Source organism: Cyprinus carpio, chromosome B6 (genome assembly GCF_018340385.1).
Source record: "Cyprinus carpio isolate SPL01 chromosome B6, ASM1834038v1, whole genome shotgun sequence".
NCBI lineage: Eukaryota > Metazoa > Chordata > Actinopteri > Cypriniformes > Cyprinidae > Cyprinus > Cyprinus carpio.
In genome coordinates, this window is record NC_056602.1 from 26,166,051 (window position 1) to 26,191,611 (window position 25,561).

The following is a 25,561-nucleotide window of genomic DNA, read 5'->3' on the forward strand; positions in this document are numbered from 1 at the left end:
AAAAACTGGAAAATAAAACAGCTCACAATGGAATTAAATATGCTACACAGAGTGCCGGTGTTTAGTAGCTATCTGATCACACTTTACGCTTCATTACAAAATCCTGCACATCTTTTAGTGCATTTCCCTCTAATTGAATATTTAAAAGAATTAGATATCATGTATAGAAAAAATACATAGATATTTGCTTTTTTTTCTTTAATATTGCACCATTATTTTACATGACCTTATGAGATTTTTCTACTATTCTCTATACATACATACATACATACATACATACAGTACTATAGTACAATAAGAACTATATTCATGCACCATTGTATTTACATGTTCATGTATAAATATGCATAGTATTACCATGGTACCATGTCCAATAGACGTGATATTTTTGGAGGCAGCAAAACACATCCTCCCTTTCAGCAGATTGAGTGTGCTTCTTAATACAGTACTTTATTTTCAGATAAATTGGTTTTCTAAAGGCTTCTGATCATTTGGAGTGAATAAGATGCTTTGCTCAGGTGAGGCTGTAGTAGGGGGAAAAAATCAACATAAAGTGAAAAATTTAGCATGGATTTGATACTACTGTACAAATTCCTCTTTGTTTGTAAAACAAATGCTGATATCACAGTATTAAAAAGGCATTGAGGTTTAACACGATTTGTGGTTTAAAAATGAAATAAAGCCCAAGCCGCCACGGCTTTATTGCAGAGAGAGGAAATTGTGCTCTCCTATCCCCTCGCAGTTCATTTGCAGTCATTCTCCACAAAATCAATTTTCAATTTCCTCCATGGAAAAGCACCTTGCTGCACGCGGCAACAGCCATGCTATTTGCGCTTCATTAGCCTAGCCCTACATTAGCTTTTTTTTTTTCTTCTTTTAAGATTGTGTACTTTAAGAGCAATTTTAAAATTTTTCACAGCTAACGTTGCATTACTTAAGTTAATGTCCACTGGGCGATGTTTTGCATGGGTTCTGAATTTCACTTAGTGTCAAGGCAATGTTAGCTAATGTTTTAGCCTAGAGTGCAATATACAAGCATTTACCTCTATGTGTTTTGTGCCTTTAAAGGGGTATTTATTGAAGGTGAGTATCAATGAATAGTTCTAATCTAATGTGCATTTAACAGTGTGCATTTTGTAACATTAGCATGCAAATAAGTAAGTAGTGACTTAGGAGATGTTTTATTGAAGTGACTTGCAGTATAATTATTAAATGCAGCAACTCAATAAAAGAAATGGTTGAAAGTATGTATCACCTTGAGAAAACCTTCCATTAGCATTGCTATTCCTCTCAATGGCTCATATTTGATGAATGTCATGTAACTGATCACAATACAGTATGTGATAACTCTTTGCAGCAGACTGTGAAAATAGCTGAATGTTTGCATATTTATTTATTTACTTTCAGTTTATTGCAAAGAATGTCTTTAGTCCAAATGCACAGCCTTTTTATTGGCTGTCAATGAAGAATCATATATTTTTCAAGCATAATGGTGTAGTTAAGATATTTACCAGCTGGACCAGCCAAACCTCGACCTCCTGCTTGGACTCTTTTTTATTCAGAAAAAAAGAAGACATCATAACAAGCCTAATCCTCAATGGAAAATATGTTTTTTTTTTTTTTTTTTTTTACATTACATTACATTACAACTTTATTTTTATTTTATTTTATTTGTTATTATTTAACATTGAATTGCAATTATGGAGAAACAGTGAATTCCTCAGATCTCTTTGTCCCTTTGCCACTGATTGATAAATGCTCTGAAATAGGTGGGAAAAGGCTCCAGAAGTCATTTGGTTTTCAGGAGGTAATTGAGAGTCTTTCTCTGTTCTAAGTCGCTGAATTGGCAAGAACAAAACTGCACAGATGAGCCCTGATAGTCTATTCAAGTGGGAACATGAAATGGCTTAAAAAAGGTTATATTTCTGGTAAAGACAGGAGGCTACTGGTAGAAAGTAGAGTCATGTAAGCAATGTATTTAGAAGTCAGGCTGATTTGAATATAATTAATCACATAATTAGTCAAATAACAATTACGTATACAAATATTTGCAGAGAAAACAATGAAATGAATTTAACAAGATTACATTATTGTGGCATATTCATTAAAATATATTACAAAAAGACAATTTATTGTTTTATTTTCCATATCTGTTGGCTTTTTTAAGAGGTTGCCATTTTGTCCATGTTTTGTACATCTTGAAGTGCATTTCTCCTCAGCATTTTGGATTTTGTGACCTGAACTGACATGTAACGATTATTAACTCTGGCAAAATCTGCAGTAAATAATAATAGTAAAGAATAAAAAAAAAAAAAAAAAAACCTTAGACAGAAAATGCCAAATACAAAGTTGTTTGCTGTGAATGACAGAAAGTAAGAGATAGACACTGACAAAAATGTTCTGTAAGTAATAGACACAGAACAAAATTGTTACTTTTGCAAATCCCTTGTTTTATTATAGAGATGCACCTCTTTGCAGAACCTCTAGGCTGCAGTTGCCTCATTTAGGTGCAAAAGAGAGTTTGGCCGTAGAAGCAGGTTGTGGCAAAAAAGAGAGACAGAAGAGAGAAGTCTTAATCCAGGGAAAGCCTGTCGGCTTGCTTTGGAGTGGAACAGAGTAAGACATTTTTGGCACATTCTGGGGAGACGCTGTGTTACATTCTCAAACCGTGCCTAAAATAAGACTGTTGAGGTAGTGAAAGAGATGTTTTGAGTTTAACATAAGTGAAGCTCTATCAACATTCGTAGCAGAATTTCGATAATTATGGACACTCATTTTGGATAAATTTTCTGGTGCATTTTACTTAAAAAAATTATGGTAGCAAAAATGCACTTGGAAGTAAAAATGTGTGCATAAGAGTACAGAGGCATAATGTGTTTTTATTTTTCTTGGTAAGGTAAGCAAGGAAAACGGTTTTGATTCAGCTTTTTTTGTTTGATTCCTAGCAATGGTCTCTTTCTGGTCTCTTTGCACATACTGTATCATGCAAGTGCTATCGGCTCCATGACACTGAAGTTGAAAGACTGGATGCAACTTTACCCAGACAAGGTCAGTAAGTAATTCTATCAAACTAGTCTGATGCTAACATTTATAATCATTCCGTTTGAAAGAGTGCGTTTTTGATGTTTGTCGTCTGGCCCTGATTTCCATTCTAAATGCATTTCTGTAGACACTTGAAAGTATACACACACTGTATATGTATATATGTATAAACTTCAGATATCAGGTGTGTGAATTTAATTCTAATTTCCTTTAGATGAAGAAGAAAAAAATGCTTTAAAAATCCAGAACAAACAGAATTCATTCAGACACTACAGAAATACTGGGGTAAAAAAAAAATGAAAAAAAACAAAAAAAAAATATTAAAAGGAAGGTTCTGGCTTCAGTTGCATTTAATTACATTAGTTATGCTCTTTTCTAGGTCCTTTCCTCTTTATCCAAAGCACATTATGTTCAAAATCACCCAGCCGATATCTGAAGAGCACATAAAGCAAAAGTGCCTTTGTTAGAGCATAAAACGCCACTGAATGGCTAAGTGTAATAATTCAATTTGATAGATTTGTGGCTCGCTGGTACAATTAAACCCAGGTGATGTGCGCAACTAAGGATCCCAGCCTTTGTGAGCGTTTTCAGGAGGATCAGAGAAGGCACAGGCAGATCTTGGACCTGTCAGCTGAGCTACGCCATCAGCATTTCTCATTTATCTTTAATGGGCTCTCGCTGACACAGGTCCTGTCAGATCTGACTTCTCAGCTCAGTATTAGCTCAGCCACACTATTTCAAAGAGAAGCAGGACCTGGCGTGTTTGATCAGGCCTGTCAGTCTGTCGGTACACAAGCGATGCCGGGCTCGACCAGGAGCGAGTTCAGAGGATGTGAGAGTCAGACCTTCACCAGCCTGACCAAGCAGAATTTCGGAAAAATGAGATTTTAAAAAAAGACCCCCCTATTTTTAACTGGTTTACCTGTCATACCTGTAGTTTTACAGCATATGATTATCTATGTGCCTTCTAGCAGTTTTTGACATAATATATTTAGTAAATAACACTGCATTAAAGATGCTATCTATCTAGATCTATCTATCTAAATAGCATGTCATAACCTGTCTAAAATTTCATTTAATTTTAATCAACAAAAATAACATTTAAATTGATTAAAAATTTTATTGAGTGCAAAATTATAACCAAATGTTTGGACAATTTTTATATTAGTTTAAAATATTTGAATATTTTAGCTATAACTACAAACTATGTTAACCAGCCAAATTTTGACCACTCAATGGGCCAAGGGTTGGCTAGTTAGCAATGGGCCAGTTATTCCTTTCAGGTTTTTGTTTTATTATAATTTCTAATGCTTGCATATCTGTTATTATCATGTTTCAGGGGCTGTTTACACAACAATGTTTTCAGCCAAAAACGGGAAGCTTTTTATGCATTTGGCTTATTTGTTTACACGACAACGGTAATGTTGCGTAGTACGTGTTAGGTTTGTAGACATGCGCAGTACATGCCGATTTTAAAGGCAAGCGCAAACAAACATACACAACAATGGAGGAGTACATGGTACTGTTATTGCTGCTTAAGAGTTTGCTAACGCTTCTTCAGAAAGTGTGGATTTACTTCATCAATATTACAACCAACAGCGGCGATGCATCAAATACAACATATATCATCACTTCCCTACAGGTACTGTTTACTAAAAAGGTGACAGCGCCAACTACTGGCCTGGCATACATAATACAGCATTTTTGGCCATTTTCGCGGATATGTGTAAACGCAAATCGTTTTGAAAACATTGTCGTGTATACGTGAAACGTTTTAAAAATGCAAGAGAAAAACTTTTCCATTTTAGACTACATCGTTGTCGTGCAAAAGTAGCCTCAGAATTATTTAAACCTTACAGTGTCACATAAACCTGTAATCACACACATCTCTGTTTGAAATCCATTAGCGAACAAAAGCAAACAGTTAAACCATTTCAAATAAGCAATGGAACACAAACCTCACAAATACTCCCTATCCAACTCGATCCCTAGGAACCGGCGAGTTGAATAGTTTTCATGTTTCAAAATGCATTGTACAGTGCTTCCCAACACCTCAATAACTGTGCAATCTTGCAAATTGCATCCAAAACGATTCTCTGCGGATGGCGTTTCTTCTCGTAAATCCATTCAATCAGTGAAGCCTTTAGCTGTCTTTATAGAATACTAATGAAACTCAACTTGTTATCATATAAATAAGAAACACAATGGTGACAAATCATAGGTGTTTGTCTATACATCAGCGCACCGCTGGAACAGCACACTGCGTGTTTTTCCTTGCTCCATAATCACCTCCTTCTTCAGCTCTTACTGCTCGGACAGTGGTCGGTGCTTCAGCCATCTAATAAATATTTTGTTATGAAGCAAAAAGTTCAGGAACTTGGTAAAATAATCATTGGCATGCTGCAAAAAAGTGAGTGATGCCTGTCTCATGAAAATACATGAACCCATCACGTTTCTTCTCCCAAGGATAAACTCGTCTTGTAGTGCCTGGGAGAATTGATGGTTTTCGAGCTGCTGTAGCCGCATAAATCCTGTCTGACGTTCATAATTTATTATTTAAAACCTAGCAGTTACAATTACAGCCTGGATAATGCCGTTCTAAAAGTCTGCCTTCTTTCCTCAAAGCTGCTGAAATGAGGTATATGCTAACAATATTTCAAACTCCACTCTTCCCAGGCTAGTCATACTTTTAAAAACTTAAACTACAGTCATTTGAAAAAGTAGTTAGATGGACTACAAGCTACTAAAGAAACTTTGCTGGCTTCATTGAAGCTAGGGAGATGAATCTAACCCTTTTTTCTCTTCTGTGAAACAAAAGATGAGATATTTTGATATTAAGTCTTTTCCTTTAGCTTTGTGTGAGAAAACTCTTCATTTTCATCAATAATCTTGGCCTCAGTGAGCTGTTAACTCAAAATCTATGACTGGAATGAGTCGCTCTGATTCAGATGACTCTAAAATGATCTTTCTATCCATTTTGGGAACAGTATCAATTGGCTGATTTAAAAGAACCAGGAAAAAAATGATCCATTCACTGGTCCTGTTTCAACTATAACTCGAGTTCAGATGAGCTATATAGCACACAAGTCATAAGAACTATGTAAGGGGATTAAAAGACTTTCTTTTGTCATTTTGTCAAGTTTTTTCTCTCATTTTGTGTTCAACAGGAAAAATAAAGTGATGCAGGTTGGGAACGAAATGAGGGTGAGTGAATGATTTGTATTTTTAAATGAACTATTACTAAATAATAAACTTTTGAATGGAAGTAAACAGTTGCAGATATCTTTCAAAAACATAAAAAAATTTTACCGACCCCAAACTTTTACCTGCTGGTGTACTTTAGTTATTAATGTAACTAGCCTATGTTTAGTTAGCAGCTTTGCAGCCCTGACAGCCATGCGCACACTCGTCAGCTGATTTTGCTCTTGTTTTTGTCTTCCACCCCTCTGGTTATGCAGTCGATCTTCGCTGCTGTTCTGGCAGTTCCCTTCATATTTATAACTTTCACAATTTCCACCCTCCACACGGAAACCAATAACAAATTCAGCGGGAGAAGCCCATGATTCAAGTCCCTTTAATATTTTCTTATTACCCGTAGCGCTGGGGTGTCAGTGCTTGCAGACGGGGCGCCGCTCGTTCCCTGACCTGGTTTGATGAAGTCACAAAGGACAGTGGGTGGCAGCAACCTCGCTTACTCAACGACACTGTGATGAAACCCGGCCTCCAAAAGCATCAGCGACTGGCAGATTTAAATGACATCAGAGCAGAGCGCCACTCGACGGACGCGCTGCTCATTTTTCAAGGGCAGTGATGTGTGATGAGGAGAAGAGGGTGTGAAGAATTGCAGTGCTAAGAACACAGGATGTAGAGTCTCCATCCTCAGGAGAACAGACCCTCACCTCAGGTTCATGTGCTGCCAGTGTTTATCATATTGAACTATATAAGTTCAGACTCATAAAGAAGACTGCTTACTAAAGCACCAAACTGGTTTTGGCGAGTGGGTTTAAATGACTCTTTTAAATGCTGTGTTCTATTCAAAGTTGTATTACAGCATACAGTTTTCCGTTCAGTGCTCAAAAATGATGCATAAAGAAACAGTGTTAGGTCATTTACAGTCTTTAGTGATTAAGGTGAAATAAAATATAAATATTAGATGAAAAAAAATTGTTTTCTTGGTAACTAATAAGTTAACGTTAAGTACTAAACGACTAAAACTAAAACTGAAGAAAAAAAAATTAAAGCTAAATGAAATACTTAAAACCGTAAAAAAGAAATGTTGTCTCAGCAACTAACTGAATTAAGTTAAAGCACTAAATTAAGTTTAATGTATTAAAGTGACTAAAAATTAAACAAAAATAAATTAAATCTCAAAACAAAACTAAAACTAAAAATAACAAAAGTACATAGCATTATTAAAATGTAAATAAAAATAAAATAATAATAAAATGTTAGATTTTAATTTGTTTATAATTAATATATTTAATTTTGAAAATTAAAACTTAAAAGCTAATTCAAAATTTTATAAATGCCATAATAGCATATAAATAATAGATTATATATTTTTAGATTATATTTTAATAGATTATATTTTTTATCTATGGCACGAGGGAATTAAATCAAAAGCATAATATCTAAAAAAAAGAATAAAATTTGGCATAGCAAAAAGTTGTTAATGCTTTTTTATTCTTCAGCAAATCATGTCTTTTTACAAAGATGAGATGTTTGCAAATATACAAAAGAAAAAACAGCTAAATAATTAATTTTCCATTTAGATGACTGTAAATGTCATGGGTAATGTACAGTCATCTGGCCATTATCGCAAAATAAACCCCATCAGGGTGATCTTGTTGTATTATATTACATGGTTATTACATGGCTACTTGGCAAATAAACAAACAAACGCTCGTTAATTATTAAAACCAAAGTAAAATTACCTCAATATGTAAGAAGAAAGAGACTGTAGAGTGATACAAGGGACATGCTATAGAGGAAACCATACAAATATACAGTTTACTAAAATATATATCTAATAAAACAATGCAAAATTCAGTTTCATCCCATTTTTAGGTCACCACAAAATGATGTGTGTGTGAAGAGCTGTAATTGGATTATCTTCAAGACCTTTAGGAAGCTAGAATTCAATCTAGTCACTTTGCAACCGTCAACCCTTCAACACAAACATTTCATCATCGGTTTTTTGGAGCGCCACAAAACAAGCCGCATGTATTTACACAATTAAATTAGCACGTCCTTCTTCGAGAGGCAATTACTTAGGGAATGATTACGTCTGGCAAAGTTGTTGCCTAATCATAGAAGATGCATCACGCCTCGCATCAGACGCTGACCTTCACAGTCGGCTTGCGCGACTTAAAATTAATCACAAAAGATTGTGTTCAAAGAAAATTGCTATCTTGTGGCACATGCAATTATCGTGTTGCATAACCATTATCATAGTGACCTTATACAACTTGGTAAAATGCTGCTATTGTCTGCTTTTATTGGAGGTGTGAAAAGCTCGCCGCAGCCACCGTGTAATTGTGTGTATCACTTATACAATGTGGCTCTTACACACTGGACCAAAGACTGTATATCGGGAAAGCACGAACCTTTGCAATTTTGCAAAATTACATTGTGCTTTTTGCCGTCTAACCCCTGTGATTGGCCCTGTCGGAGGAATAGCAAATAATGACAGAAATGTACTGAGAAATGATACTATTAGAGAGAATCTGGGCCGTGCTGTTTAGAGTTATCCATTCTGTCTGAGGAAGAGGGATTGCAGCTTGGCTTTGAATTGCCTGGACATGTGCGACTGGCAGTCAGACCTGGTCCAACTGTCTCTTTTGTTGTAATGTCTGTAATGTGGGTTCAAGCTGAGGTGGTGTTGCCCAGAGGCTTCAGTAATATGATGATGATGATGATGATCACAACTTTATTCTGCAATGAGCTGGATACAAGAACATCGGCCTTGCCACAGTGATTGTCTGAATTTAGAGCATCCCTACTTTGTCTAGTCCGATGATCTTATCCAGTATTATCCAGTGCTGGGAGGAGCAAAACTTTGGGGTCGGTAAGATTTTCTATTGTTTTTGAAAGAAAGAAGTCGCTTATGCTCACTGAGGCTGCATTTATTGTATCAAAATACAGTAAAGACTGTAATATTGTGGAATATTTTTACAATTTAATATAACCGTTTTCTAATTGAACATATGTTAAAACCTAATTTATTCTGTGATGCAAATCTGAATTTTCAGCATCATTATTTCAGTCTTCAGTGTCACTTCGTGATGCTTCAGAAATCATTCTAATATGCTGATTTGCGGCTTAGGAAACATTTCTTATTATTAGTGTTAAAACGGATGTGCTCTTCATATTTTTGTGGAAAACATGACTTTTTTCAGAATAAAAAAACAAAACAAACAAACAAACAAAAAAAAAACCAGCACCTATTTGAAGTAGAAAAATTCAGCAACATTGTAAAAGACTTTTCTGTTTTGGATTTTTTTTTTTTTTTTAATCTTTTTGCTTTTGATCATTTAACTACATCCTTATTGAATATTAGTACTTATTTGTTTAAACTGTGGTGTAATTTAAAAAAATATGTATTTTGGAATTTTGGCTAGTTCATTATGACTAAAACCAATTCCAGTTTGAACATACTCAAAGAACTTACTTTTACATGTACTTTTTTATTTATTATTATTATTATTTTTTTTTTTTTGCTTCAAATAAAAATCCAACACTTTTGTGCCTTTACTGTGCTTTTATTTAGTTTCTTAAGATCACCTAGCACACAACAACATTTCCTTTATTCAGCTTTGTCCCATTTTTGAGCCATTTCTAACCTTTCTTTTTCCAGTTTTTGTCTCTCCATTACCTTCAGTCTACTGTATATGTCTCCCCTACTCTCCTTTGTCCCATGTGGCCTCTGCTTACCCAGCCTGCCTCAGTCTGTCACTCTCAGGAACCAATAGCATCTGAAATATTCCCCTCACTCTCTCTCTCTCTCCCTCCTCGTAGCTGTTTCTGAATCCGCTGGCTGACCTCCACTTGTATAAGAATCCGGCACCATCTGCAAGGCCTGCAGCCTCTCAGTCCTCCAGTCATGCGTCGCCTACCTCTGAGCGTCTCCAAACAGCCCTGACTGTCTGCCAAGAACCTCCGCCAACGCCAGAGCCTGACAGACAGGGGCACCTCCGTCTCTCTGACCGCCTTCCCTGCTTTCAAGGTCGGAGAGAGGGGAAAAATCTCTGTACTTGACCCAAATTGCTCGCCCTATCGTGTCACTCTGCGTAATGCTGCCATTATGTGCCAAATGGGTAACTTTGACAAATTAAATGTGCAATTCCCAGTGGATGCGTGCTTCCTTGTTGCGAGCCCAGATTTAGAATTGAATTTGAAATGATTGACATTAAGGGATTGGCTGAGGGAGGATTCCAAAGTGTCTTACAAATGACTCTGAACACATTGCCATTCATAAAGTCATTTTACAGGCTGTCTAATGAATTCTACTCTGTCATAGCTTTAACTGTAAGTCCTAATGCGTTTTCATAGTACTTTTTCCTAAACTAATACCAAAGTATTAAACGTTGGGGTGCAACTCCTCCACATCGTTCTCTGGATAAGAACTTCAAATCATGAGCTGGAATATTAAAAGCAAGCAAGCATCCAGAACACACTAGAACTGTGCCAATCAGTAACTGTTGTTCTGATTTTGGTTTAGTGTACTGAGGGACAGTCACAGCTGATCTGATCATACTCATACTAACTCGATCATTGCTGGGGCATTGACTCCATTTAACTCAGCCTGCAGGTTTGTGTTAATGTCACGACCATCAGTTTATCATACTGGATAAGGTTGCAGTCTGTGCCAACCAGCCTTGCTCTTGTCTCATGCAATCATGTCGTCAGTAATTGTTTTAGTTTTTATCTCTCTCTTTTTTTTATTTTTTACTTTTTTTGTTTTGGCAGGAAGTCATACTCAGCAATGCTGAATTAATTTGATCAAAATTACAGTGTACAAATTTTAAAATTGAGAAAAATTATTAGAGTTTTAAATAACTATTTTGTATTTGAATGTATTTTAAAATGTAATTTATTCCTGTGATGCAAAGCTACATTTTCAGCATCATTACTCCAGTCTTCAGTGTCACATGATTGTTCAGAAATCATACTAATATCCTGTTTTACTTCTCAAGGAAATATTTCTGTTTATTATCAATGTTGAAAACAGCTTTGGTGCTTTATATTGTGAAAACTGTGATACATATTTTTTTTGGGATTCTTTGATGAATAGAAAGTTAAAAATAAATCAGCAGCATTTATTTGAAACTAAAATACATCTAAGTGTTTACAGTCACTTTTAATCAATTTAATAGATTCTTGCTAAATAAAGGCATTAATTTCTCAAAAAAAAAGAGTGATATATGCGTATTATGTGCACATAGACAAGCATCATTACATTCAGATTTTAAATAAATTTTTGCAGTCTTAAAGCAACCACCTAGCAAATATGTACTTACATCTGCACTGACATACTATCATCTTGTTAAAGGTTCATTCAGTTGTGATCATTTAGTAGATTTTTCTTCATCTGTCAGTCCCGTAATCTATAATTAAAGCGACACAGTGCAATCAACCACAATTCCACATGTGATTTTCAATGAGATCAAAGCACCAGTTTCTTGATGATTCCCAGCCTCCCCGAGCGGCTCACCCAGCAGTGCAGTCCAATCTTCTGACAGCCTTGAGTGAGCTTTACTTTGACTGATACCGCTGGCAGTGGCTCTCCATAGGTTCCTCAAATATACCACAGGTGTAAAAAAAAATAATGTTTATAAACAGTGTTAATAATTCATCAGTGCTGACCTGCCTCGCAATGGCCTTGCTGTGAGAGGGGGATTAATAATTTGTGGATGTGAGAGAAAAGCCCGCCGGCAGACAGAATTGACTGACTGATGCTATGAAGTGATCGCTACGACAGACAGGCCGGTGAACCGGACCACTACAACCTTCTAGTGATGGAGTGACCACCATTACAGCAGTGCCTGTGGCTGTAGAGCTGCATTTTTAACCTCTTTGGAGCCTTGGAAACAGATTGTCGCTAGATTTTTATATATACTGTATATATATACATATTACAAATTCTCAAAGGCTTATAGCTTTCATAATTTTAGAACTGTGTTTGTGTGTAGTATTTTCATGTTTTTGAAAGAAGTCTCTTATGCTTACCACCATTTATCTGACTTATTTTGTAGTAATTTTTACTGTAATTTCTTATTTGATGCATAGTAAAGTAAAAAAAAACAGGATTTCAGTGAACAAAATTTACTAAACATAGAGAAATAGTTTAAGTCTGGTCTACATCATTTCCAATTCCTTTTTAAGTCAATTCAAGTCATTGTTCACTGAAAATTGCGGTCGAATGAATTACATTTTTGTCTTTTTATAGCCACTACCTCAAGTCCTATTTAGCAAATTTCATTCTAACCTCCCATCCACCCCGCCCCCCGAAAATTTAGTTCATTTTTGGGTAAACTATTGCTTTAATTTGAATCGAGGTGTGCTTGTTTGTCTTGGTGCTGTGAAATTAGCATTTAAGTGCTAACACTACAAGCTTTTCTGTTTTAAGAGAAATCTTTGCCTCTTCCCTTGAACAAGCTTTTCAAGCACATGAAGGAGCATAATTGCTGTGTTGTCTGTGAAATAACAAGATGAATTATAATGGTTAGTCCACAATACAACGGACGCTTCACCTATTAGCCCACGCGACATGCTAACAACACAGTGTTTATTCAGGGGTTACATCTCTTAAGTGCAGCCAGAAAACACATTTGACGCAGAGGTTCTTTTTTCATTCCTGTCAAAATGACTTTTTCAAGGAAAACAGCTCCTACTGAACCCATGTGGAAAATGAGGACATTTTACCCGTGAAAATTACCCGTTAGCCATCGCTAATTCGAGTACAGTGGCTTTACCACACCTTTTAGTAAGTTTGTCTTTAATATTTTTCAAGAAGAGATAGAATACATAGAAACTGAAGTTAAAAACTAGAGAAAGTTGTTGTTGTGCTGTTTCCCATTAGACATTCTCTGCTCGTATATACTGTATATGACATCAAAGCCTGCGGCGGCAGGTTATTTCTGTACTTGGTAGTCTGGAGTGGATCTCAGAAGCCTCGTCTGTCTTTATACGAGTCTCTGCTGCAGCCTGGGCCTTGACTACTTAAAGAAGCACCTTCACCCTTTTGAGTTCTCATCGTCTTTGATTTTGGTCCTGTACAGGTGGGCATGAGGGCCGAGGAGTTGAACACAGTATACTGAGATCACGGCCCACATAATGACCTTGTGTCTTTCAAAACTTTCAATATCTATTTCTTTGTGTTTTAAACAGTATTTGTTACATCTTGACTTTGTTAGATATTTTTAAGTGCTACATTATATGTAAAATGCAAATGTTATAAACAGCAGTGTGGCCTTTTGTCATTGTCATAATGCATTGTTTTCTCTTTGTCTAGAAATATTGTAATTGTATAATTTTTTATTTATTTTTTTTTTTTTTTGCTGTCTAACTCAGCAAACAAGAACTTTGGATGACATTCTGGCAAGATTTTCAAAGTTATAAACAAAATTTTTCTAGTTACTTTAATAGAATGTTTGTTCTAAGTTACGTTGTTTTAAATAATGTTCCCCAAAACATTATTTATACAATGTTAACTTTTTTAGTTGGACATTCATGAAAATTTTACAAATTTTACCATAACAACATTCTTCGTTTGCATTGAGAAAATGTTTGCAAAACGTTCGTACAATCAAAAATAAAAAAATTAAATTTTGAACATTTTAGATAACATCCAGAACTAACATTTTTATAAATGAATGGGAACATTAACAAAACATTGTTAGAAAACATATTTGGTTAGCCTGGAATCAAAGTCAAATCAAGTCAAGTCACCTTTATTTATATAGCGCTTTTAACAATACAGATTGTGTCAAAGCAGCTTTACAGTATTAAATAGCAAAATACTGTCAATAATGCAAAAGGACAATAGTAAACACTCAATTTTAGTTAAAGGCAGTTCATCATTGAATTCAGTGATGTCATCATCCAGCTCAGTTCAGTTTAAATAGTATCTGTGCAGTTCAGTTTAAATAGTATCTGTGCAATCAAGTCGACGATATCGCTGGAAAATAAGTGTCCCCAACTAAGCAAGCCAGAGTTGACAGCAGCAAGGAACCAAAATTTCAACAGTGACAGAATGGAGAAAAAAACCTTGTGAGAAACCAGGGTCAGTCGGGGGTCCAGTTCTCCTCTGGACAGACGAACCAGCAGGTTGTTCCAGCAAAGTCAGATTGTGCGGAGGACTCATCTGGTTCCTGTGGTCTTGTCCCAATGGCCGTCTAGAAGACAAGGTCTTCACTGGGGATCTGTCTCTGGGGCTCATCTAGTTGCCCTGGTCTCCACTGAGTTTCAGAAGGCGGTTATAGTTATCTCTAGGTCCTGATCCACCATCTGGTCTGGATACGTACTGGATCCGGGTGACTGCAGTGAACATCTGGATACAGACTGGATCTGGTGGCTACGGTGACCTCGGAATAAGAAAGAAACAGACTAATATTAGCGTAGATGCCATTCTTCTATCGATGTAACAAGTACACCAGGCGTTATGGGAAGTGTTCCTGGTTCCGGTTGACCTAATTAATGCAGCCTAAAAATCCTTTAATGGATTTGAATATTAGAAATGTGTTAGTGTGTTATGTGTTAGCCAGGTTAAAGAGATGGGTCTTTAATCTAGATTTAAACTTGCAGTGTGTGACTGCCTCCCAAACAGTGTTCGGTAGATTATTCCAGAGTTTAGGTGCTAAATAGCTAAATGATCTGCCTCCTGCAGTTGATTTTGATATTCTAGGTATTATCAAATTGCCCGAGTTTTGATGTTGCATCTAAAGTTCATGCAACACACTGGACATGGAAGGTCAAGTCGAGTGCCTTGCATTATGGGATACAGCATACAATGCCTGCTCAAAGACTTTAGATCTACAATGGGAAAAAGTGCATCGTAACTGGAAAAATTCAGAAACCTTGTGCCTTGTTTCTTCAGTCTTTTATCTCGCTTATGAGAGCGTACAGATTTTTTTCAAGTATTTTACTTTTGAGAAAGTGCAACATGCAATATGCCTGTATAGTCCTGCCTTCTAAATAAAAGAGCCAATCGCTAATTAGTAAAGTCATCACGTCTTTGTAGCTGCCATTAGAAGTTCTCCTTGCTATAGAAACAGTCAGTGTCCATAAACACGTTTAAGACAGGACATGCTTATTGACTGGTCTAGCCTAAAAAATCTGCTATGTAAGCATTAGAAACAAAATTTATGATACAAATGTTGTCAGATTTCATTAGAGATTTCAAATATGGAATTTAACCGTAAGCTCAGTCAACAGCTTTGTAGAATTTAATATTTCCCCTTTCAAAGAGATACAGTAGGAGCTGTACTTGCATGACTGGAATAGTTCAATGATGGCTGAAATGACTTGCCTTAAAGGGAATTTTGTGGCGTGCTGCAGTGCCAAATTTCAAATGGAATGATTAAATGAAAGAAAATCCTGAAATGTTCAGGCACAAATGGCACCGTTTCATCAGAATGACCCCATAACAGTTTAGTTTCCTCAGTGTCTGTAGGACTGTAAAGAGATGCAGATGTTCAGCTGTCATTACTAGAGGCAGAGGGATCGTTAGTGAAATGACAAACAGAAATTCAGCGCTTCAGGAAAGTTGCTGTTCAACATTTTGGTCCCTTTATTAATGTTATCACAATTCCAAGCAACAGAACCACCATGGTCATGAAATCACCAGCTCTATATACCACTTTGCTAGACAAATAAATGATAAATAATCATTGGAAATAAGTAAAAATACACATAGTGAAGTAAATCATAAAACCAGGCAGTGAATTCATGGAAATTCAAAAAGACACAGTGCCGTGACCTTGTGTGATGGCTGGTTTTCAGCGAAACATTCATATATTCTTCTAAAAAATACGGTTCAGAAGCTCAGAAACAAATATCACAGTCATATCACAGTTTTCGTGCAAAACTCTTGGATTTACAATTAAATTCACTAGCTTTTATCACACTGAAAAATGCAGATGCCCAGTTTCAGAAAGCTTAAGGAGTAAGAACAGCTTCTCAACCAAACTGTGGTTTAGAAAAGAGTCGCCAACTGTTTAATGGTCAAAATGCAGCTACACATTGTTCATGATATGCATCTTGTCTGTAGTTTGGTGGTAGTCCTTCTATTTAATGTGAGAATTTGGCACTTCAAATTAAATGATGCAACGGGTTACAAATACATACCAATACTTTGGGGGTGAATCTCACAAAGAAATGCCCAAAACATATTTAAAAAAACAAACAAATTGTATCTATGTATTTATTTATTTTCTACGGAGCCCCACACATGACATGCAAGAAAAAATAAATAAATTGCGCACACAATTTACTAAATCATTCCCTCAATGTACTAAAACGTGCACGATTACTATTTCATTCCCTTGATTTGCTAATTTGTGCGCACACTTTACTAATTCGTTCTCACAATTTAGAAAATCAAGGAAACAAATTAGTAAGTCGTGCGCACAATTTATAAATCGAGGGAACGATTTAGCCTTCTATATAATTTTTCCTGCATGCCATGTGCGTGGCTCTGTAATACTTTCATATTCTTGACAAAAAAAAATTCTTGTGTTACAACGACTATTAACAATTAAGCAATTACTGGTCCAAAAATAGCCTCAATTTTCATGATGCTAAATATAATTTCTCATTATACAACAGTATATCATTATTTGTGAGATTCACCCTTGGAGGTGACAGACATATAAAGTGCAAATGACAAACAGAAATTACTTTAGATATATATTTAATCTTTAACATTCACTGCCTACATCAAGAAACCAAAACCGAAATGGCAACATCTATTTTTAGAAAGAACAAACACTAAAAGAAAAGACAGAACGGCAATAGAACAAATATTACCCAAAACGTCCAACCTTGAAAAATCTTTATGCTGGTCTGTAGGCGAGCGGCGTACGTATGAGAGAAAGCAAGCAGAGTGAAAATGCACCAAAGGGAGGAACCACAAAAATCATCAGAATAACAAAAATATCCGTCCTCACGTTCTCTGCAAATTCGCTTAAGCTTTGTTTTGATTTTTTTGATTTTCTTTAAATCTGTACAGAGCTCAGGGAAAGTCTATTTGGTTATTCCCAGCTGGCATGTAGAAAGAAGCTTTTGTTTTTTCACCGTTGTTCTTTACATTGATGGGTAACATTCAAGGCGTATAGCTAAAAAGGAATAGGACTGTACAAGATCACTTCACGGTCCAGGATACACGCTCTGATGCTGGACATTGACAGAAAAAGAAAGAAATGGCAAATAACGTTTTGTTTTATTTATACAGTATTTTACAGTGAAGGGTTGAACTTTAGTTTCCTGTTCTCATCACAGAAGCTCAGAGGAACGACTGAATGTTGAGTCTGTGATTAGATGAGATGTCATTCTGAGGAAGCAGAGAAGATTGCTTTGCTTGTTGTTCTCCCTTCTTCACCTTTCGTATGTTCAGAAGGCATTCAAGCTCTCCAGAGCCACCTCGTAACAGAATTTGTACTGCTCCTAAACAAAAACAGAAGCAATAGCAACAATGCATTAGCAGTTCAAAGGCAGACGCCACTCAGGGGAGATTTCCCTATAACCCCTGTGTTAATAATGCAACCCCATCATTACACAGTCACTTTTATTAGAGGAAAAGCATCTGCTTATTATAGAGAGAGAGAGTCTCATCAGCCGTCATGATGTCAGAGGTTTCCTGTGCCTGGCCTGCGTGTATATGGCCATTAATGTCATTTTTATAATGCCACTTTTATAAAGTTTGTTAACATTATGTTTATTATAATGTCATGTTCATAATAGAGATCGCAAGCATAAATAGCAATGTCTAGCTGATGGTTACGAATTGTAAATAATTAGGAATCTTAACAGAAATCATAAAAAAAGACTGCACTAACAATTTGGAATTTCTAGCTGATTAAATGTTTTCGAAGTGAGTGCAAATAACGAACTCACTGAAGAAATTTTTAGATGAATTTAATAATGGATACATTTCTTTTCCAAACTAATGGCCATTGGTAACCTGATGTTAGTTCTATTTTTGTCCAGCATCATATCAGACACACAGCTGTGGTGTTTTTCGGTTTTCTCCAGCTGAGTGAGATGTTTGGAGTGCAGTCGGTGGAAGAGGTTCAGGACAGATGTTTAATTGCACCTGCAGCAGCCTTCTATTACACTCAAGACGTTCTCTCAGAATTGCAGAAAGTGATGCTGTGTGTCTCAGGGGTTTGAGGTGAACGAGTAATTACACTCCTTTTCTGTCTTAGAGCAATGAAGAGCGGCAGACATGCTGCGGAGACTCAAGGAACTGTTGTTTTAAGTGGAATCATCAAGACCACCAACAAAATTCCTGAAGAATAGCACTCAACAGGTCGAGAACGATGATGATGGAATCATATGGTGGTAAACAAAAAATAAAATGTTCCCCCTAGAGGAGACTTGAAATTATACCATCTGTAAATGACTAGCTAACAATTGGCAATGTGTGTTAATTGATGTGATGTAACTAAAGCCAATTGGTTAATATTATAATTTTAACCTTTTTTTTTTTTAAAAGACTATTTAAACTTCCTATTTCCTTTGAAATTTGAATACCGAAAAGAAAAGTGAATTAACAGGGTCTTTAATTCTTACTATTAACTAGTTGTTTATTAGCATGCCTATTATTAATATATTGACTGTTTATTAGTGCTTATAGAACACATATTCTGAATGACCATATTTTACATCCCTAATCCTACCCAATACCTAATTTTAACAACAAACAGCAAATTAGGAATTTATTGAGGCAAAAGTCACAGTTAATGGTTTGTTAATAGCGAGAATTAGACATTAAAATAAAGTGTGAACAAAAGTTCAGATGAAGAGAATTTATTTGAAATAGAAATGGAAATCCATTCTAACATTCTCTTTACTGTCACTTTTGATCAATTTAATGCATCCTTGCTAAATCTTACAGACACTAAACACGATATTAATAAAAGCACATTAATTTATGTGAGTCAGCTGAAAACACAGTATTAAATAGCAGGGAGATATGCGTGTAGCTCACCATTGTCTCCACCATGTTGGCTTTGTTGTTCCTCAGCGTCTTTACTGTGTGGAACACGTCCACGATGTTCTGCTGCTGGATCATCTCACAGATGCTACAGATGGCACAAAACGTCCCGCTGCGTCCTCCACCAGTCCTGAAGAGATCAACAACAATAAGGCATGAGAAACAAATCACACATCCCATAATGTCACAGATACGCAGAGTTAATATCCCATAAAATCACAGCTTGACTTGTGCTACATTTCTGGAGATCGCAGGCCTTGTGGCTCCAACCTTGAAGTGTGTCATTTTATTGTGATGTTACAATAGCTTCTAATATCTCAGTTTAATGTGCAGCCATTCATAGTGTCATTTCATCGAAAAACACAAACACTGATGGCACATTACACGCGGTTTAGAAGTATAGTCTTCATCCAAACTGAGATTATGAAAGTAAAAGGCTTGTATTTGAATCTGGATGTTTGCTTGAACAGAGGACATTGCATTACTACTGGTAAATCAAATAACTACCACTGATCACGGGTCAGTTTTACCCCTGATTAGTATCAGTACAATGACATGACACAATCAAGTAGAGAATTGTCTTCAAAGTGATTCATGCCATTTGCAGAATGTTAGCATTACTGTGACATTTTTTAAAATTATTTCTCTCAGGAAAACTGCTCTGTATTCAACTTTTGACAGTGATGGGAAAGTAATGAAGTTTTCAGATCTTTTGTATCTCTCTGGCTTTAATTTCTGACACTGATAAGATTGTCCTTGGCTCAAAGGCTGTACGGTTTTATACTTCAGTTCTTTTAAAGCTGCAGTTTTAATCTGTGATTCTGTACTGACTGCACAGTGCACACAGACTTGGATAAGAAGCTGTGAAATACACATCTTGAATGATCAAAATTTGCTTCATTAAACTCTCGTTAGCTACAACAGACAGTGTCTTACGTATGTTCAAATCTATAGACACATCAGTATGGCATTCTTAAAGGAACAGTTCACCCAAAAAATTAGAATTTGTTGAAAATTTACTCATCCTTAGTTTGATTCTTTATTAAAACAGATTTGGAGAAATGTAGTATTACATCACTTATTCGCCACTTATTCTCTGCGGTGAATGGGTGCCGTCAGAATGAGAGTGCAAATAGCTGATAAAAACATCACAATAATCCACAAGTAATCCACACCACTCCAGTCCATCAATTAACGTCTTGTGAAGTGAAAAGCTGCATGTTTTTAAGAAACAAATCCATCAAGACATTTAAACTTCAAACCATAATGCATAATCCATAATAAGGCTTGCTCCAATAAAAAAGTCCAAAACATTTCATTATCTCACAACAAAATACAATATCATAATAGAAAATAACATTTATAGACTACACTCTGTCAGTGGAGAAAATATTATTGATTGTATTTCCGTCCGGATTCAGTCAAGACTACTTTTCCACTGGAGGATGCGTAATTATTGATGGAGGACTCATTTGAAGTTAAAAACATCTTAATGATGGATTTGTGTCTTACAAACACACAGTTTTTGGCTTAACTGGACGTTAACTGATGATCTGGAGTAGTGTGGATTACTTGTGGATTATTGTGATGTTTTTATCACCTGTTTGATCTCTAATTCTGACGGCACCCATTCACTGCAGAGGATCCATTGGTGAGCAGGTGATGTAATGCTAAATTTCTCCAAATCTGTTTCAATAAAAAAACAAACTCATCTACATTTTGGATGGCCTGAGGAACTATTCCTTTGATTACGTGTACATTTAAGATGTCGGTAACACTTTAGTATAGGGACCAATTCTCACTATTAACTAGTTGCTTATACTCTGCATGACCATATTCTATGTCCCCAATCCTACCCAAGTTCATTTATTTATAAAGCACATTTAAAAAACAGCCACAAGACTGACCAAAGTGCTGTACATAAAAATCAGATCATAAACACATAAAACAGAAATAATAAAACATTTGAACTTAAAAACCAAAAATGAAATACAGATAAACATTCTCAAGATAAAGTAATAATCAAGACCATAATACAATATAATGAGAATATTAGTAGGCTTGGCTGAACAAGTGTGTTTTTAAAAGTGGATAGGGAAGGTGTCACTCTAATCTCAGTCAACAGATTGTTCCATAACCGAGGCCCAAACCACATTGAAAATTCACAATATAGTGAGTTGCAGTAATCTAAGCATGAAGTAATAAAAGCGTGGAAAGCCATCTCCAATGCTGTAACATTTAAAAAGTGTTTGATTTTAAACAACAAGTGGAGTTGGTAAAAACTGGAACCAATTACAGAAGAGATATGTTAATCCAATTTTAATGACTCATCAAAATGGACGCCCAGATTTCACACACGAGAAGATCTGAAGGCCGATAAGCTGCCCGGATCTAGGCTGGTAGCCTGAGAATGATCAGTAGGACTAAAGACAATCACCTCTGTTTTATCTTCATTTAACGTTAAAACATTTTGAGCTGGCCAGATTCTGACCTCGTCTAAGCACATTCGTAAAGTACTAAGTGCTGAAGTATAATTTTTCTCTTACTAGGTAAATAAATCTGGATATTGTTAATGTAAAAATGAAAAGACACCCCATGCCTTCTTAGAATGGAACCCAGAGGAAGCATGTACAGGGAAAAAGGGAGGGTGCCAATATTGAGCCTTGAGGGAGGCCACAGGTAAGATGAGCAACAGGGGAAGAGAAGTTACCTTATTTGACAAAAAAAATTCTGACAGATAAAAATGACTGAAACCACTTAAGTACCGTACCTTTTAGGCCCACGTCTGACTCTAATCTAGATATCAGAATAGAGTGGTTCACAGTATCAAATGCTGCTAATAAATCGAAAAGTACCAGGACCACAGAATCAGCAGAGTCGGTAGCTAAAAGCATGTCATTTAACTCTCTGGGAAGGGCTGTTTCAGTACTATGAGCAGATTTGAAACCAGATTGAAACATTTCTGAAATACAGTTACGATTTAGAAAGAACTGCAGTTGGTCAAACACAGTTTTTTCTAAAACCTTTGAGATAAATGGCAAAACAGAAATGGGACGGAAGATATTCAGGATAGAAGGATCTAGTGAAGGCTTCTTGAGAAGCGGAGTGACAGTAGCCACTTTAAGAGTAGCAGGAACAGAGCCAGTTAAAAGGCACTTATTGAAAAAAGACACCAAACCTGGCCCGACAGTATCAGCAATTAATTAAAAAATTTAGGGTGTATGATGTCATAAGGACAAAAGGTAAGGTAAGGTAAATTACGGTAAGGTAAACTTTATTGTTTTAGATGTCTACTTTGGGTCTCAAATAAGAGATTTTGTCAATGAATTGTCTCAAGAATCTTTCACAGAGCATCGGAGGCAACAGGCACTGTAGGATTAACAACAGAATCAATAATCGAAAACAGAACTCTAGGAGCAGAGGTTTTTTTTATTATTATTAAATTAGAAAACTAAGTAGCCTTTGCAGGTTTGGCAGCAGACTGATACGCTGATAAACTGTCTTTAAACAACTGAAATGAAATATGTAATTTATCCTTTTTCCATTTGCGCTCGGCCTTTCTACAAGCTTGTCGTAGGAGTCGAGTATCAGAATTTTGCCACAGAACAGATTTAGATTTGCGCTTATAAGGCTTGAGTGGAGCAGTGACATCTAAAACATCCAGCCAGGCCGAATTTAGAAGACTTAGATGTTGGTCAGCATCCAGGTCAGGTAACGGTAGATCCAGAGATAGAAGAAAACAAGACTCCATAAAACACTGATTAAAATTTGATCCAAACTTAGAAGAACAGGCCCGAGACAGTGTTACAGCTTTCTTAGTAAAATGAGAAAGATTAGGAACAGACATAGAAAATAAAATCGGCTTATGGTCAGAGAGCATGAAATCAGATATCTCAATATCAGAAACGGCAAACCCATGAGAGAGTACAAGATCTAAAATATGGCCTTGAACATGAGTAGAGTCCTTTATCCATTGACCCAAACTAAAAGAGCCAATAAGACTGAGAAACTCCTTCGATAATGGATTTGACTGACAGCAAACATGAATGTTAAAATCTATGTTAATAAAAAGCTGTCGTACTTTGTGGCAATATTGCAGACAAATTCAGTAAATTTATGTATGAGGTCCTTTGCTGAGTGAGGAGGACGGCAAATCACCCCTAAAAAACGGGGCCATTCCAATCGAGATGGAGAAGCTGACCTTCAAAACTGGCAAACACTTCCACTGAAACAGACCGACAGTGCTCAAGAAAAGAGTCTTTTAAAATAGTTACTAGTCCACCTCCTTTTCTGGTCAGACGGGGAGCTTTAAAAAAAGGTGCAGTCAGCCAGAACCAGTTCGGAAAAAGGAATTAAATCACCAACCTTGGTCTAGGATTCAGTGATGAAGATAAAATCCAGACGATAAGTAGTGAAGAAATCGTTTAGCAGAAAGGTCTTATTCACCAAAGACTGAGTATTGATTAGAGCCATTTTTGGTGGGGTAATCACATCCGGAGAAAGTGATGCTCTGCTCAGCGAGCGCAGGTTACCAGGAGTCACTCAGTTGCGCCGTCGATCAAGGAAATACAAACAAACAGACACAGACATAGATAGAACAGGTCGAAGCAACCCACAAATAAAGGAAAATCCAGCAGCCGCCAGGAAACAGGACCACGGCAGAACGACTCACAGGAAAGGCCAGATCAGAAGCCAGCCTGAAGGTGTGCCCTCAGTTTGATGGCAAGTCCACCCCGACAACTGCATTTTATCCTACGCTTTCTCCGTGAAGTGCTGAGAGGCCACCAGCGGATAAACGCCAGAATATCCATTTAAAGGTTCCCGTGCATTTGTTTAAAAACACGCTCCACATCCGGCTTATAACTGTTCATAAATGAGGTGCGAATATTCAGTAGTGATTGTCGGTCATAAATTAAAAGTGAGCCAATTTTTTTTTTTTCGAAAACAAACAGACATCCATACACATAAAAAAAAGAGCAGCAGATGACATGCCGAAGACACAGACGCCATCTTGAATCTTAGATTCAAGCAATTCCTAAACTAAGGCTTAGATTCTACCAAATACTTAAACTAAACAACTGCCTTACTAACTATTAATAAGCAGCAAATTAGAAGCTTGAGGCAAAAGTCATTGTTAATGGTTTGTTAATAGTGACCTTAAAATAAAGTGCGACCAAGATGTCATCAATAGTTTACTATATTTCAGGTTTATACAGCACACACCACATAACATTATCCTGCTATGTGTTTTCCTATGTTTCTATTAATATTGTCCAGTCATATCTGCTCATCACAGGGTTTCTCCAAACAAGACTAACTCATTCATGCATTAACATGTTTATGGTTTTATGTATAACAGCTTTGTGTTGTGATGGAGCTGGTGTTGTGGAGGTCACACTCACAGACAGTGGACCACCGTGCGTCCGTCTCCTCCGTCATACTGCTCCTGCCACTTGGCCAGTCGTCTGACCAGCTGCAGAATGGAGCGTTTGGACAGCGGCGTGTCTCTGTACGCTGGCCAACCAATATATTGGAAATGCTGGACCAGCCGGTAGCCATCTTGAGGCTGGAAGCAAAACAGGACACATTTTGAGAACATACAGTATTTCCAGAAAACATTTATGTCAACTCATGTTTCACAAAGTGGAAGTTTTGAACTTATAGTATAAGACTGACATCCAATAGTCAAGAGAATCCACATAAAGAGATCTTTTTGAAGTTACAATTAAACTAAACTAAATAAAATACTTATTCATATTAATGTTGATTTAAATGTCTCCGTGGTAGACAGCCATGAGATTAAATGGGGAGGTTCAGAAGAGATCTCCACAATGTCTTAAAGTCCCTAGATTTTGCCAGGATATCAAAGTCTGCAAGCCAAATTAAAGATCTCAATAAAACCTCAAACATTTCTCATCAAATTTGTCCTCAACAGATAATTTGAGCTGCTATTCACATTAATTTTATAGCGCTATAACTCTTACACTTTAAAAAATGATTTTTTGAAATTACACAAAGATTATTGGAATATGTTTTACAAGAAAATACTATTTCAGTCTTTCTACATTAATTTCATTATTTATTATGTGTTACTTGCCATTGTTTTGTAATTAATGGTAAAATTTACCATTTCTGGTAACCAATTTCTGATTGAAGATTGATTCTACACCAATATTTTAGTGTACTGGATATGAACTGTTGACTGATTTATGTTTTAACTAAATGTTTTCTCAGTTTTTAGACTTAAATTAATGTAACTAAGAACTCAAGTCTCCTGAGCTAAGAAACAGAAACCTTGTAAAA

General features: G+C 36.3%; 1 protein-coding gene across 1 annotated transcript in view; it reads right to left on the reverse strand.

The window, feature by feature from the left end:
- Positions 1 to 15,826: 15,826 nt before the first annotated feature.
- LOC109091611 (receptor-type tyrosine-protein phosphatase T-like) overlaps positions 15,827 to 25,561 on the reverse strand; it is a 248,226-nt gene continuing 238,491 nt past the window's right edge. The window contains exons 35-37 of the mRNA XM_042726528.1: positions 24,661 to 24,824; positions 19,253 to 19,388; positions 15,827 to 17,706 (exon numbers count right to left, since the gene is read on the reverse strand). Coding sequence (XP_042582462.1) covers positions 17,653 to 17,706; positions 19,253 to 19,388; positions 24,661 to 24,824 — 354 coding nt within the window. The 3' untranslated portion in view covers positions 15,827 to 17,652. The remainder of the gene's footprint in view (positions 17,707 to 19,252; positions 19,389 to 24,660; positions 24,825 to 25,561) is intronic.